General features: G+C 39.9%; 1 protein-coding gene across 1 annotated transcript in view; it reads left to right on the top strand.

The window, feature by feature from the left end:
- Positions 1-14,161, top strand: part of DERL1 (derlin 1) — a 15,167-nt gene extending 1,006 nt beyond the window's left edge. The window contains exons 2-8 of the mRNA XM_003205273.5: positions 136-247; positions 3,923-3,987; positions 5,640-5,666; positions 7,826-7,921; positions 8,580-8,632; positions 9,779-9,889; positions 11,438-14,161. Of these exons, the coding sequence (XP_003205321.1) occupies positions 136-247; positions 3,923-3,987; positions 5,640-5,666; positions 7,826-7,921; positions 8,580-8,632; positions 9,779-9,889; positions 11,438-11,576 (603 nt within the window). The 3' untranslated portion in view covers positions 11,577-14,161. The remainder of the gene's footprint in view (positions 1-135; positions 248-3,922; positions 3,988-5,639; positions 5,667-7,825; positions 7,922-8,579; positions 8,633-9,778; positions 9,890-11,437) is intronic.

Here is a 14,161-nt window from a genome sequence, read left to right as displayed (position 1 = left end):
GTGGTAGGTGATACTTGGGCTATTTTTAATCTAGTTCTTAATCTTCCAGTTAATTCTTAGTAAGTGAAAGCTAATAACCCTTGTGTATGATCTCATTCTGCAGTGTATAAATGTCCTTTTCTTTGCTCTGTACAGATCTGGCGGCCAATAACGGCAACTTTCTTCTTCCCAGTGGGACCTGGAACAGGTTTTCTCTACTTGGTGAATTTATATTTCCTGTATCAATATTCATCACGTTTAGAAACAGGTACGTTGTCCATTACGTTGTATGCAAATGGTAAACTGTCTGGAGTTAATGGAGTCCTAGCACTGCCAGACAGAGGTCCTGCTGGGACTGTTTGGAGGTAGCAGCTGGTTCAGAAAGAATTGAGGAATAGGGCTCATCTCTGTGCCTTCTTATGTCAGTCCAAGGAGAAACTGCTCTGAAAACTTTATGACTGCCTCTTTGGGGCAGGGAGACTGTTCAGTTAGGATCCTTTCTGCAGGAGGACCTGCTGCTTCTAGTTGTCAGGTATCAGGAAGTGAAAGAGATACTAAAAGATAGTTTTACTTCTGTTTCCTTATGTCTGATGTCTTTTAATATGAAAGTGTGATACAGCATATATAATAACAGGTATCCTTCTGAGAAAATAATTATGCTGCTTTTTCTCTTTTTTAAAGGCAAAGATTCTTACTTGTGTTCTTCTGTAGGATATTCCGAATTGAGAGAGATCCTCTACAAATGAAGTATACTCTTCTGTCAAATAGAAATGTGAAAAGTTAAGGAATGAGTTGGTTTTTGAGAGTAGAAGGCAGATCAGACAATGGAAAAAAAGAATCATATTAATTTGCCAAAAGGGAGAAAAAAAGCTAGAAGATAGCTTCAAATGGGTCTTCTTTTTTTCGTATTGTGTAGTTGTTAAAGCTGGACAATAACTGTTTCAATTAAATAATGAAAGCACTTACAAAACCAAAATCCTCCTAAAAGCCTTTTTGAGCAGAGATTTCAGTGTAGTACTAATGGAATCCCAAAGCTATGGTTGAAGTGGAAATGCTCTGCAAGATGGGGGGAATTAGGGAAAATGTGCTGTAGGGAGCTCTGCCATCAACCTGTCTTCCAGAGAATTTTGTGGGATACCTATTAAATCACAAGAAGAATAACAGGGAAATAAAGGAATGTGGCCATGGTGCCGTATTGTATTTGGTTGTTTTCTTAACTAAAGTAAGTAGTAGTAGTTTAGAAATGGTTCCTTGTCTGTTGGTGGAAGGTTGTAAACACATGCTTATAAGTGAGTAAGGACAGTTACGACATTCAATTGTGCAGAGCTATATGGAATGAGAGTTCATGATGAATATAGGGGGATTATAAGACATCACTGCTTGGACAAATTCTAAAAAAAAAAAAAAAAGCTAGTTGTGCTGTGGCAGAAGTTTCCTGGAAGAAGTCAAATATTTCAACAATAAATTTACACACCTGAACTACCTACCTGTATTTTGAAACTGGGAAGTCAGCTGTGGTTCTGTGTGAAACAAAGCATTTCACCATATTTTAACAGCAAATTTTTTGGTATAAAGTTCTTGATTATGTCAGTCTTTCTACAAAAAATTCTTGGATCCTTCTGCACTTTTAATAGTGGGAAGCGTGTAAACTCCTGGTAATATGTTTACAGGTTGACATTGGCATAGATTTATTTCCTTACTCAGTGAAACTGAGGAATAAAGATTATTATTTTCAGAGTTGTACATGAGTCTTGAGCGTACACAGATGTTGCATAGTAACTTCTAAGTTAAAGGGGAGGAGATTTAACTGGGGGACAAAAATCCATGTGGTTTTATATTGTCTTGTCTTCCTAACAAGCTGATGTTTAGTTTCCTGAGGGAAATGAGATTGATGTGATCCTTGTTTTGTTTCTATTGGAGAAGAACATGACAGATTTAATCAGAGAAACCGTAATGGGAATATGTGGAGTTCACAATAGTATGAATGATGGGACTATGAGTCTGCAGCACTTCACCAGGTTTTTGTATGGCAACAATGAGGGGAAAGTTCAGTTTTATGTTGTTCTTCAAATATAAAACTTACCCAAATCGTTTTTTAAAGGTTTGTCTTTCTTCTTTTCCACCTGTTGTGTGACATGCATGGCTGAACTTGAATAGTGTGAAACAGATGTAGGAAGTGCTAAGATGAAGCAGTGGCACTCTGTCCTTTTTGATGTTTTAGTGTGTAAATCAGAAGTCAAAAGTTTAGTGTGTAAATTCGGTCACAAGTGGTGTTCGCAGGGGTCAGAGCTGGGGCCTGTCTTCTTCAGTATCTTTATTGATGACCTGGATGAGGACACTGAGTGCACCCTCAGTAGGTTTGCAGATGACACCAAGTTGGCTGGAAGTGTGGATCTGCCTGGGGGTAGCGAGGCCCTACAGAGGGATCTGGACAGGCTGGAGAGCTGGGCTGAAGCCAATGGGATGAGGTTCAACAAGACCAAATGCCGGGTCCTGCACTTTGGCCACAACAACCCCAAGCAGCACTATAGGCTTGGGGATGAGTGGCTGGAAGACTGTAGAGGAAATGGACCTGGGGGTACTGATTGATGCTCAGCTGAACATGAGCCGACAGTGTGCCCAGGTGGCCAAGAAGGCCAATGGCATCCTGGCTTGCATCAGAAACGGTGTTGCCAGCAGGAACAGGGCAGTGATTGTCCCCCTGTACTCAGCTCTGGTGAGGCCGCACCTCAAGTACTGCGTCCAGTTTTGGGCCCCTCACTGCAAGAAAGACCTTGAGGCCCTGGAGCGGGTTCAAAGAAGGGCAACAAAGCTGGTGAGGGGTCTGGAGCACAGGCCTTAAGAGGAGCGGCTGAAGGAGCTGGGATTATTCAGTCTGGAGAAGAGGAGGCTCAGGGGAGACCTTATTGATCTCTATAACTACCTGAAGGGTAGTAGTACCCGTATGAGGGGGTTGGCCTCTTGCCTTCTGTAACTGGCGATGGACTAGAGGGAACGGCTTCAAGCTGCACCAGGGGACATTTAGGCTGGACGTTAGGAAATACTACTTCTCTGAAAGAGTGGTCAGGCACTGGAATGGGCTGCCCAGGGAGGTGGTGGAGTCACTGAGGTGTTCAAGGAACGTTTGGATTTGTGTTGAGGGACATGGTTTAGTGAGAACTATTGGTGATAGGTGGATGGTTGGACTGGGTGAACCTGTGGGTCTTTCCCAACCTTGGTGTTTCTGTGATTCTGTGAAATCAGCTTCTTTGTGATGAACTGTTTGCTACTGGGTTGTGGGTCTGTGTCAGCAGTATTCCCAGGTATTTTTTGCCTGCATGAAGTTATATGAAGGTTGATAGGAATCTAGCTCAGATGCTGAGGTCTCTGCCAGCATCTTACCAGACTTGGGAGTTTTGTGTTTTTAACTCCTCTCTTTGCCAGGTGATAAGCTCATCTGGGCATCTAAAGATAATTTAATTTTATATCATCTCCAGGGAATTTTGCTGTTTTGATTTGTTTGTTGGTTTTTTTTGTGGTTTTTTTTTTTTTTTTTTTGTCCTGGAAAATGTTGACACCCATTTGAAATGGGAAATTAGGCAAGTGTTTCTGCTTGGAAGAAGGAACCGAATGCATATATAATGTCTGTCATAGTATAGTAACTTTCTGGAGTGTAAAACCATCTTGGTGATGTAAGGAGGACATGATTCGCTTAAGTAAGGACTGGTTTTCATGTGACTCAATTGTTAAACTTCGCATTTGTGCTTTTGTTGTGTAAGTACATCTTCCTATTGTTCTGTTTCCTATTGTTCTAAGACTTTTAAAAATTAAAAACTAAAAATCATAAGCCACTGATGGTATGTAGGATAACTCTTATTAGTTGAAGATTTCTTAAGACTTTTAAAGGTAGAGTTGTAATTTCTTATGACTTTGTACCATCCCTAACAATTTTTTCTGTTTACAGGGGCTTTTGATGGAAGACCAGCAGATTACATGTTCATGCTTCTGTTTAACTGGATCTGCATTGTTGTATCCTTCTGTTCATCTTCTAGAGTATTTTGGTTCTCTGATTTCTGTTTCAAAGACCAGCCCTTAGCAACTAAGTTTTAAAGTGTAGAAATGTTTGTAAACTTCTGTCTTCTTGGAAAGGTAACAGGTGGCTTGCAGGGAGAATGCTAATATATGCACTCACACAAGTTTGTAATTTGCTGAGAGAGCTGGAGCTGTTCAGCCTGGAGAAGAGAGAGCTCCAGGGAGACCTAATAGTGATCTTCAGTGGAATTTAGGGGTATCTGCAAAAAGAGCCCTTACCTGCTGGGAGCAAGGCAGCTAAGGCTGTGAGAGCAGTCTTGTGATAGCTTCTCTGGCAGACTTCCTGAAGAAGCTGGACTTGTTGGTCCGGGAATGCTGGGAGCAGCCCTGAGCTGTGCTGTTCTACCTGAATTTTCATTAGATCTCAGATATAAAACTGAGAGTTGTTACACCAGATGGTTGTGCTGTCATTCACAGGTATCTTGGCAGGCTGCAGAAACAGACTGGTCAGGAACTTCATGAAACTCAGTATAGCCCATGGGGAGCAGCCTCGTGCACTGGAACAGGCTGGGGATTCAGTGTCTGCAAAGCAGCTTTGCAGAAAAGGACTTGGAGGTGCTGGTGGTCACCAGTTTGACTGTGAGCTGGGAATGTGCCCTTGTAGCTGAGTGCCTCCTGGGCTGCACTACAGTGTGTTTCCAGCAGGGGAAAGGCTCTTGTTCAGGTTTGGTGGGAAGACTGAGGAGCTGCATGCAGCCCAGCTATAGGAGATGCAGAACTTTCAGTATTTCTCCAGTACAAGAGACACTTGGATGTACTGGAGCAGCTCCAGTGAAGAGCTGTGAAGATGGTTAAGGAACAAGAGCATCTGTCACATGAGGAGAAGTAGAGAGAGCTAGGACTTGTCAGCCCAGGAGAAGAGAAGGTTTAGGGGTATCTCATCCATATGGGTAGCTACCTGGTGGGAAAGGAAAGGAAAAAAGTAAAGGAAAAGGCAGATTTCTCTCATCCTTGGTGATGAGAAGAAAGACAACAGGCACAAAATGAAACATTTTCTATTTAGATGCAAGAAATAGCCTTTTTACTGTGACACTGATCAGATGTCAGAAGTTGTATGGTGAGGTTTTGAAACCTTCATCCTTGGAGCTATTCGTGTTCTGTTGGTGCTTTTCCCAGCCTCCTTGCAGCAATTTGCAGTGGCACAACATGTAGGAAAGAGGGAACGTTAACATCAATGTAAACAAGATGCTGCCAGGAAAACTATTGTGTAGAAATACCACCTTTATCAATAGATTAACCATCTCTAGTCACATGTCTCCGCATGGAGGGAATTCCTGCTAGTCCTGTTGAGCCACGGCTAACTAGGAGAACAACTTGTGTTGCTAAAAAGCCATCTGCATTATTGTGGTTGTTGTCTGCTGGCTGTGAACTATGAGATGAATCTACTTGTGGCTTGACTTTCAGACTGGTCGTTTTGAAAGATTCCAACTGCTTGTTCCATGCATGGTGTAAGGAAGCAAGCTGAATGCATGAGCTATGTAAAAGCTTGGTGCCATGTTGTGTGTTTGTGAATTGTTAAATGCATTCTGCTCATAGCTTCTTTTTGTCTATCTGGTTTTGCTGCTCTTTCCTTAATGGTAAAATGGCAGATAACTGGCTTGGCAATGGACATGCAGGTAAGTACAGTGCAGCTTTTTTAGGTAATAATCTTCAGTTTCTTGCTACTTACTGGCCTTATAGGCAGTGTTATCTACATGACCATAGAACATAGTTAAAGCTAGGCTGTTTTAGTTTATATCAAAGTGGATTGGCTTTGTGTGTAATGTTAGTTTTTTTTTCAGTTTGAGTATTTGGGGATAGCTTCAGCTAACATTGTAAGCCTGGATCTGACTCTGGAGTCAAGGAGTGAGAATCAGCTCTGGCAGTCAGGAAGTATCTGCATTTTACTAAAGGAGTCCAAGATTTCATATATGTATATACAGTTTCCTCTAATGAATGCGTTTCTGTATTTTGATTCTTCTAGCTAAATGTGGTTCCTAGGTTAATTAGTCTTCTCAAATTCATTCCTTTTATTTGCTGAATGAAGACTTTATTGTACAAAATGCAGCTTCAGATTCATATCAGAACTGTGAAGTGCAAAATGCTCACAGGGATGATTAAATAGCAGACTGAAGAACCAGTTTCAGTGAGGGAGTTCTTTTCTGCCCAAATGTTAAAATGGAGGGAATAAGAGAAACATTTCTTGAATGCAGCTGTGTCAGGTAACTGCGTGTCTTCAGCATCTTTGCTGTTATCCTCATCTTATTTCTGTTCCCATCACCCAAAGCTCACACCAATATCCCTAGTTCTATACAAGATTACCTTAGCGTTTATTAGATTGTTCCTTAAGCTACTCTCATAGACAGACATAGCAATCGTGCATTTGCAATCAGGATTGACTTGAGTTTAGGGCTGTTAATAATTTTGCATTTAATTTATTTATTTTTTGCTATAGGGAAGGATCCAATATATATATATATATTTTTTACAAAAGAATGCTGAAATCACATTTTACAAATTTTAGACTGACTGCATAGATCTGTATCTTTTCGTTTAAAAAGAAAGTTAAAATGTTTTTTTAAATTTGTGCACAAAATATTGCTTAAAAGAAGGTTGTTTGGGATATAAATGTGTTTTTGTTAGAAATGGAGTTTTCCCTTTTGTTGAGTGGCTTGCTTGGAAAATGAGATAGAGTATACAGAGTAGGACAGCTAGGTCTCTCTTTCAGTTACATTCAGAAACTGTTTTTTCAATGAAAATCATTTTAATAAGGAACTCAGGGTGTTGGTATGGAGAGTCAAAGTGCTGGTGTAACTTGGGGAAGGCTGCTTTCAGTGGAACCTGTTAATCATACCACTCTTGAAGGAATGTGCTTTATCATCTCTTCCAATCACTCAGGCTGTTTTGTAGTATTGATAATGTATTCTCCAGTTTAGAAATCAGCAGACAGATGAAATATAAAATTCTATTTGTTTCACCAGAATTAATCTCATCAGCTCATGCAATTGTGTAAGTATTTGAAATACTCTCCTCGCACAGAGCAGGGGTTGACTCAAAGCTCTGCCAAGGTAATTTTGCCATTCCTGGCTGTGGTACTTTGCAGTGGTGGTTGCTGGCACACCTCCCCTCGGTGGTGGTCTGAGAGACCCAGGACTGGAAATTCATCTGGCACGTTAGTGTAGTCTCAGACATGTTTGGGTTGGTGCCTTGGATTGTACATGGAAATGGTTGTGGCACAAACATTGCTGATTGTTGTAGGTGTGGTACCAGGCAGTTGGGAGCAGTGCTTATTGTTCCACTTACTGCTTTGGAGTCTTGGTTTTGTGATGCTGTTACTACCCTGCGTCAAAGCCTGAGATACCTTTGGTGTGTCTCTGCAGATCTATGGTGAAGCATGGACTGCATGTGTTAGAAGTGAGGAGAAGTAATCATGTTTGGTCAGACACTCAGGGCAAACCTATTTTTACTATGTGACTTGGTAATTTTGTACCTTATCACAAATTGCACCACCTGTCTGGGCTTACATGCTCATCAAAGCTGTCGTAGACTGTAACCTAATGGGGGCCTTGTCTTCATTAAGAATATTTTCCAGCACAGCAAAGGAGAAAGTCTGTGTTCTCTTGCTTAGCTTTCTGATCTTGTGTGCAGATGCATGGCACGTGGTAAAGATTCGGAGGCAATCTTTCAAGACTTGATGATATATCATGCTTTTAAACCTTAGAGTTTCTGGTATCTATTGAAGTTTCTCAGACTTCTGTGAAATTGATGGTAACTTCTTGTCTTTTTAACATTGCAGTTGCTGATGATTCCGCTCATCATGTCAGTACTTTATGTGTGGGCCCAGCTGAACAGAGACATGATTGTATCATTTTGGTTTGGAACAAGATTTAAGGTAAATCATGTTATTGGAAAGGTTTCTGCCTGGAATATGCTTATGAAGGCAATGACGGGCAAAATGGGAGTATTTTCTCCAATTAAGGATGTCCTGTGCTTTCATGACGATATATACTCCTTGAGATGCAACAAAGACAGTTCTCTTTATTGTCTTCCATATGAGGTCAGGACATCTCTCCAGTAAAGCCACGCTGAGTGACAACTGAAATTAATTGGTCTGAACAAAAGAGGGGGGGAAAAAAAAATCATTAATCTAACTAAAAGCTGAATAGTAGTGAGAAAATGTTTTGAAATTACTCTTTCCTGTGCAGGTTGGTTTGTTTCTGCCAGGTCTTGTGATGAAAACTCTTTTGATTGTTGTTTCCAGACCTTCTTAAATTCAGAAATATTAAGACTTTGCTTCAGATTGGCATGGAATGTAGATGGCAGATGTATCTACTTAAAATATTTAAAAAAGTATGATTTGTCCACACATTAGTGATTGCTCAGGTTAGAGTAACCACCTTTTTGGTTATAATCTACTTAAGTTAATGTAACAAGATCTGTGCAGTGCTAAAACATTGAAGGTCTAATCGTACTTAGCAGTGCAGTGGATCCTAAGCAGGTTCAAATTCCACACTTGCACATACAATTTGTGTATCTCTGTTCTTTTTCAGGCCTGTTACCTTCCATGGGTTATTCTGGGATTCAACTACATCATTGGAGGATCGTATGTATTTACAAATAAGGACTATTTGAAGTTATGAAGTCTTTTACAGCTCTCTTGTCACTCATCAGCAGCATTACTAAAATAAGAGGCTTAAAGATGTATTATTGGTCTGATCCTGGTCAGTGTTGTATGGTGATTGTTTAAGGTAATGCAAAGAGGAGATGTGGACATGAGAGCTAGAGAACCTAGGTGAGGAGAAAGTAGTAATAATTTGATTGGTCTGGTAGATCTGTGCATTAGGCCATTTCCTTACTGAAAGCATAATGCCCAGTGAAGAAAGATTTCACCTTATAAGACCAGCCATTTCTGCTGATTTTTGGGAACAAACATGATTTGAATCTTCTAAGTGGTGTTTCTTCTTTCCATCAGAATCTCATCCAATGTGCTGCTTTTATCAGCATGCAAAACACGGAGAAATGGCAATTGCATGCCTGTGGAGTGCCATATTAGCACTTTCTGTGTCTGTTGGCTTGTTTAGCACTTCTCTGAGCAAACAGTGATGCAGAGGTCTCTGTGCAGTCTTTCCTATTAGTGCCCAGTATTGGCCGTGGCCACTTGGTGCCGCTGTAACACAGTGACAACAGCAAGTTGTATGGTTGATTTATAAAAGGAGGAGATGGGAATACAGCAAAACCCAATTCCCTTTTCTGGCTGTGCCTCCTACTGACTCATCCGTTACTTGAGAAGGCTGCTTGCTAGGTACCTGCTGTTTCTATGCATGACAGAAAATACTCAAGGGCCTCCATTCAGCAGTGTTCCTGCAAAATTAGGAACAAAACAGTACAGCAGGAGACAGGTTGTCCAGCAAAAACAGCAATAACTTCTCAAGCTCTAGCAAGTATTATTTTAGACACTAATGGCTATACGGTCTAATTCTCCGCAGTAAACAAGCATTTAATTGCATTTTCAGTACAGTCTGTGAGAATGCTTGGAAGGAAGGCTGGAACAGCCTGTTGATGCATTGGCGCTGAATGCTGGCCCTTCTAAAGCAGTGGTTGCAAAGTGCTGAGGGAAGGGAAATTTCTGTGGTTCACGGCCCTGGCAGTGCCTGTGGCAGGTGAACAATAGTAACTGGCAGAAGATGAGTACTCATTTATTTCTGGGGAAAACAGCCTGCGAAACTGGTCTTGTTCTTTTTCCTTGCAGAGTCATCAATGAGCTCATAGGAAATCTGGTTGGACACCTGTATTTCTTCCTAATGTTTAAATATCCAATGGATCTGGGAGGGAGGAATTTTCTGTCCACGCCTCAGTTCTTGTAAGCTGACTTTATACTATAGCTCACTGTTTGTTTGGGCCAGTTTTCTGGATTGTTTATAAGGACATATATCTTCTGGGATTGCAAAGTGTAAGATATTTTGTTAACTGCCAGTTAAGCAATACATAATGACAGAAATCTGTTGTAGATTTGTTGGGTGCCATTATATATCTGCTCAAAGTGTAAGATATTTTGTTAACTGCCAGTTAAGCAATACATAATGACAGAAATCTGTTGTAGATTTGTTGGGTGCCATTATATGTATCTGCTCTGCAGTTGGTATCAGTCACCCTGGCTGAGAATTCAAGTCTTGGATTCTGAAGTGCTCTTTTTGTAACTTATTCATTGTTTTGGCACTGGAATATTAAGATCAGAAGCCAAAGACTGCAGTTTCAATTCCTTGTGACCACATCCATTTGAGTTGTAAATATTCTTTCTCTACTAAGCTTCAGTTAGTGGTTAGTTAAGGGTTTGTCCTATAAAAAGGTTAGAAGATGCAAAGTTGAATTACAGTTGTATCTCCTGTGCAAGTTTTGAAGAGTAGTGAAGCTCTGTATTTGAAAACTCTCCTGCTCAACCTAATTTACTGTGAAGATTAGAAGACTAAATGTTTCTTTAAAATGTCTATCAAGGTACTAACAGTTCTGAAACTATTATCAATCTTGTTGGTTCTCTATATGTGTATTTAATTTTTTTCTTTATTTGAGAAGCACAAATAGAAGTGCTGTGAACGAGGGATAAATGCTGCCTCTGTACTGTAATGTTTTGGAAAAAAAAAAAGATTCTGTGATGAATTACAGATATGTTTAGCATTATAATGAAGATTATACAGTATCATTTTTTAAGGGATCTGTTTTTATGTTTGGGCCTCAGATTTTCTTGGTCAAATTCAGGACGAGATTCACAGGAGCTATAGCTAACTATTTATTATAGAGTTGAAGCAACTCTGTGTTGACAGCACCCTGGATTGACATCTGCAGAAAAGCTGTATTTTAGGTCATTGCATTTAAATGGTAGTCTGAGATGGATGATGTGGACTTACAGCCCCAGTTTGTGCTGTCCAGGTCACTTAGACTTTGACTTAATCAAACTAGGTGCGTAGACCCTTTGGTCTGCAGTTCCTCAGGAAGGGTTATTTAGAGAGCACTGAGATAATTGTAGCTTTGTAACAGTTGGAGTGAGAGATGCTCAGAATTAATTTGGGTTTTTTTTATTACTTCTCCAGGGGGAAAAAAAATGGGAAAGAAGTTCAGGGAATCAAGTTTATATCACAGTGTTTATTCTCAACAGTGAGACAACTCGTATTATGCATCTTTTCCCTTTGTTTGGATTATTATTTATGAACATATCCTAAAGGTGCATGTTCCCAAGAGTTCCTATTTCCAATTCTAAGCCCTTAGTACAGTAAAAGAATCCTGTGAGGTACTGCTTTCAAAAGCTAGTTTTATTGCACAGCCTAGCAGGTAAAAGGAGTGCATAGGAAAGTGTTCTGGTAATTGCTCTCAAGATACAGCTCTTTCTCAAACTCTCTCTATTGGCTTGTCCTAGGTACCGCTGGCTGCCCAACAGGAGAGGAGGAGTGTCAGGGTTTGGTATCCCACCTGCTAGCATGAGAAGAGCTGCAGAAGATCAGCAGGGTGGTGGAAGACACAACTGGGGTCAAGGTTTCCGGCTAGGTGACCAGTGAAAAAACTCCTCCTGCCCTTGGGAAACAGCAACTCTTTGGTTTTATTTGCTTGTAGGATCGATCCTTCCTGGTGCAGAGCTTGCTAAAGAACTGAGCTCTCTGTAGTGCTGTTGGATTTTACTGTTTTGGAACAATTTTTCTGGTACAAGAGAAAATTAAGGAAAATGTTCAGAAGGGAAAACATAGATCTTACTCCAGGCTAGCCAGTAGTGTCAGACTTGATTCTGCCATTAAAAATAAGCTGCCTTTGTACAGTGTTGTCTGTCTGTCACAACAGGCTTCCATTTTTACCATCTTGTTCTGTGCTGTGATGGAAAAATATACTGATGTTCTGTCTTGCCTGTTAAAAGCTTTGTTGGTTAAGAATCCAGTGTATGACAGATGGATCAAACTAACCCTAATGTTTAGGAAGCTGATTTTTTTTCCATAGTTGTGCTTAAGTCCTGGGGTCTTTGGAAACATTAAGTGATATTTTTGTGCTGCATTCATAAAGTAAAGTGCAAATGTTTATTTCCATTATTAAGCTGAAATTTGAGAGCAGTTTTTTCTTGTCATGCAGCATATGTCCAACCTGATACAGCATGAGATGTGCAAGACTAAGAATAAGAGGGCTTTCATTTCAAATGGCAATAATGGATACTCACACAATTGAAATTTCTAATTTTTCATGGCATGTCCAAGGCTTGCTCTGTTTTAACTGAAGCTGCCTGAATTGTTTGGGTTTTTTTTTTTCTTCCTGAGATCTTTTAAGTTCTTGGCTTCTGGGTTTCTGTTTTGATTGTGAAATTGGGTATTACAAACAGTAACTTACAACTAGAAAATGTAGCATACTGTGGTTAATATAAAGGGTACTCACTGCAGCATTATGTTTATAATAACTGAATCTACAACTTTCTCTTAAAAGCTTTAAGACGACAGAGAATCAAAGCTGGAAATAAACTTTTCCAGATTAAAGATATAATAGATTTTATTTTATTTTATTTTACTACAGGATTCTTTCATTGTTGAATGAGGAACTGTGTACACTGTTTATTAGTATCTCAGTTGTTCTGGTGAATCTTTTTTTGACAGAGAGAGAGAATGATTCTGTACAGTAGTTTTCCTAGTATTGGATTCCTGTAGGCAGAGCACAGGGCTGAGATCCAGGAAGCTGTAATGCTGACTAGCTACTTTCTCACCTTTATGAATTTCAGCAAACATTACTTATCTCAGTTTTTCCAGTGGTGAATAGGACTCGTGCATCTCTCATAGGATTCTTAAAAAGTAGGCACCCCACAATGTTCTTGGGTCATAGCTGCTAATGGAAAAAAAAAAAAAAGCTTAAGGTCAAGTGAATAACACTTAAGCTAGCAATGCAATTGTGCTAAATTTAACCAAGCCTCATAAGTTGGAATATAGTTGTCTTTTTTTTTTTTTTTTTTTTCCCTGTAGCGGAGAAAAAGGAGTACTGTCACTCTTCTAGGATTGAAGTCTTTGAACTTCCAAAGACTTCTAGCATTTTTCATTTTACTGGGTAGGTAGGGCACAGAAGGCTGTTCTGCTCCAACTTACGTATCTCAGGTATCTACAAGTAAGTTATGTGAATCTGGGCCAAAACATTTTTATTACTTGTTTTTCCCCCCCCCCCCCCCTTTATTAAACCTGGATTATGAAGATTGATAAACTTATAAATACTATTTGATATGAAACTGGTTAGAAGATATCAGCCAGCTTGCCTAAAAAATATGCATGCTCCATTACTTTATTGGAACTCCCTTTTGTCTATCAGGCATGTGGGCAAATGTAGAGAAGTGATAAGAGTCACAGTATGTGCTTCGATTTTACAGGAACTTGGGAGTTTGGAAATCACCTGCCATTTTTGCCTATATAGTTGTAAGTTTTAAAGATGCTCTTGTCTCTTTCTTTATGTACAGTGGTGGATGGGAAAGAGTACTGCAGTGTTGTAAATACTAATCTGTTGTTGACCCACGCCTGTTATTTGATGCTAACTTCAAAAGTTTCAGAACCATCAGTTTTATAGGAGTCATGATGCAGCTGATGTTCTTAGTCATAATAATCACATCACTGTCTCCCAGCTGATACTTTGTCTTTTTGAGTCAGGAGCTAACTACTAAGTGAAGATGCAGTAGGTTGTGACTCAGCTTAAATTCTGGTACACTCAAATTGCACATCTTTTTACAGAAGGCCTTAGAGGGGGCACGAGTGGGAGGAAACATGGCAAAAGTCATTGTCCTGGCCCTCTGCGTTGCATTGTCCTCAGCTGTAATGCATCTTCCTTCTGTAAATTAAGAGGAAAGGGATTTGCAAGGAAGATACACTTCTGATGAGTCCTGGTTTACTTCTGAGCTGCTTCAAGTCAATTTACATTGCTGGTATGGAAGATTCACTACAGAATTCCATATTGTAAATTCACTTTATTCATTTCTCGCTTGTCACTTGACCTGAAGCACTGTTTGTCCTCTAGTGTACACTGACAATGGCAGTCTCTTGCTAAATGAGTACCTTCTTTCTTATTTTGTACAGACAATTTCCCTTTTTGTAATCGCATTTTGTTGGCGAAGTTTTAAATTAAAGTTTTAATCTGT

The sequence above is a fragment of the Meleagris gallopavo genome, chromosome 3, assembly GCF_905368555.1.
Source record: "Meleagris gallopavo chromosome 3, MGAL_WU_HG_1.1, whole genome shotgun sequence".
In the NCBI taxonomy this organism is placed as follows: Eukaryota; Metazoa; Chordata; class Aves; order Galliformes; family Phasianidae; genus Meleagris; species Meleagris gallopavo.
This window is presented reverse-complemented; position numbering and strand designations above follow the sequence as displayed.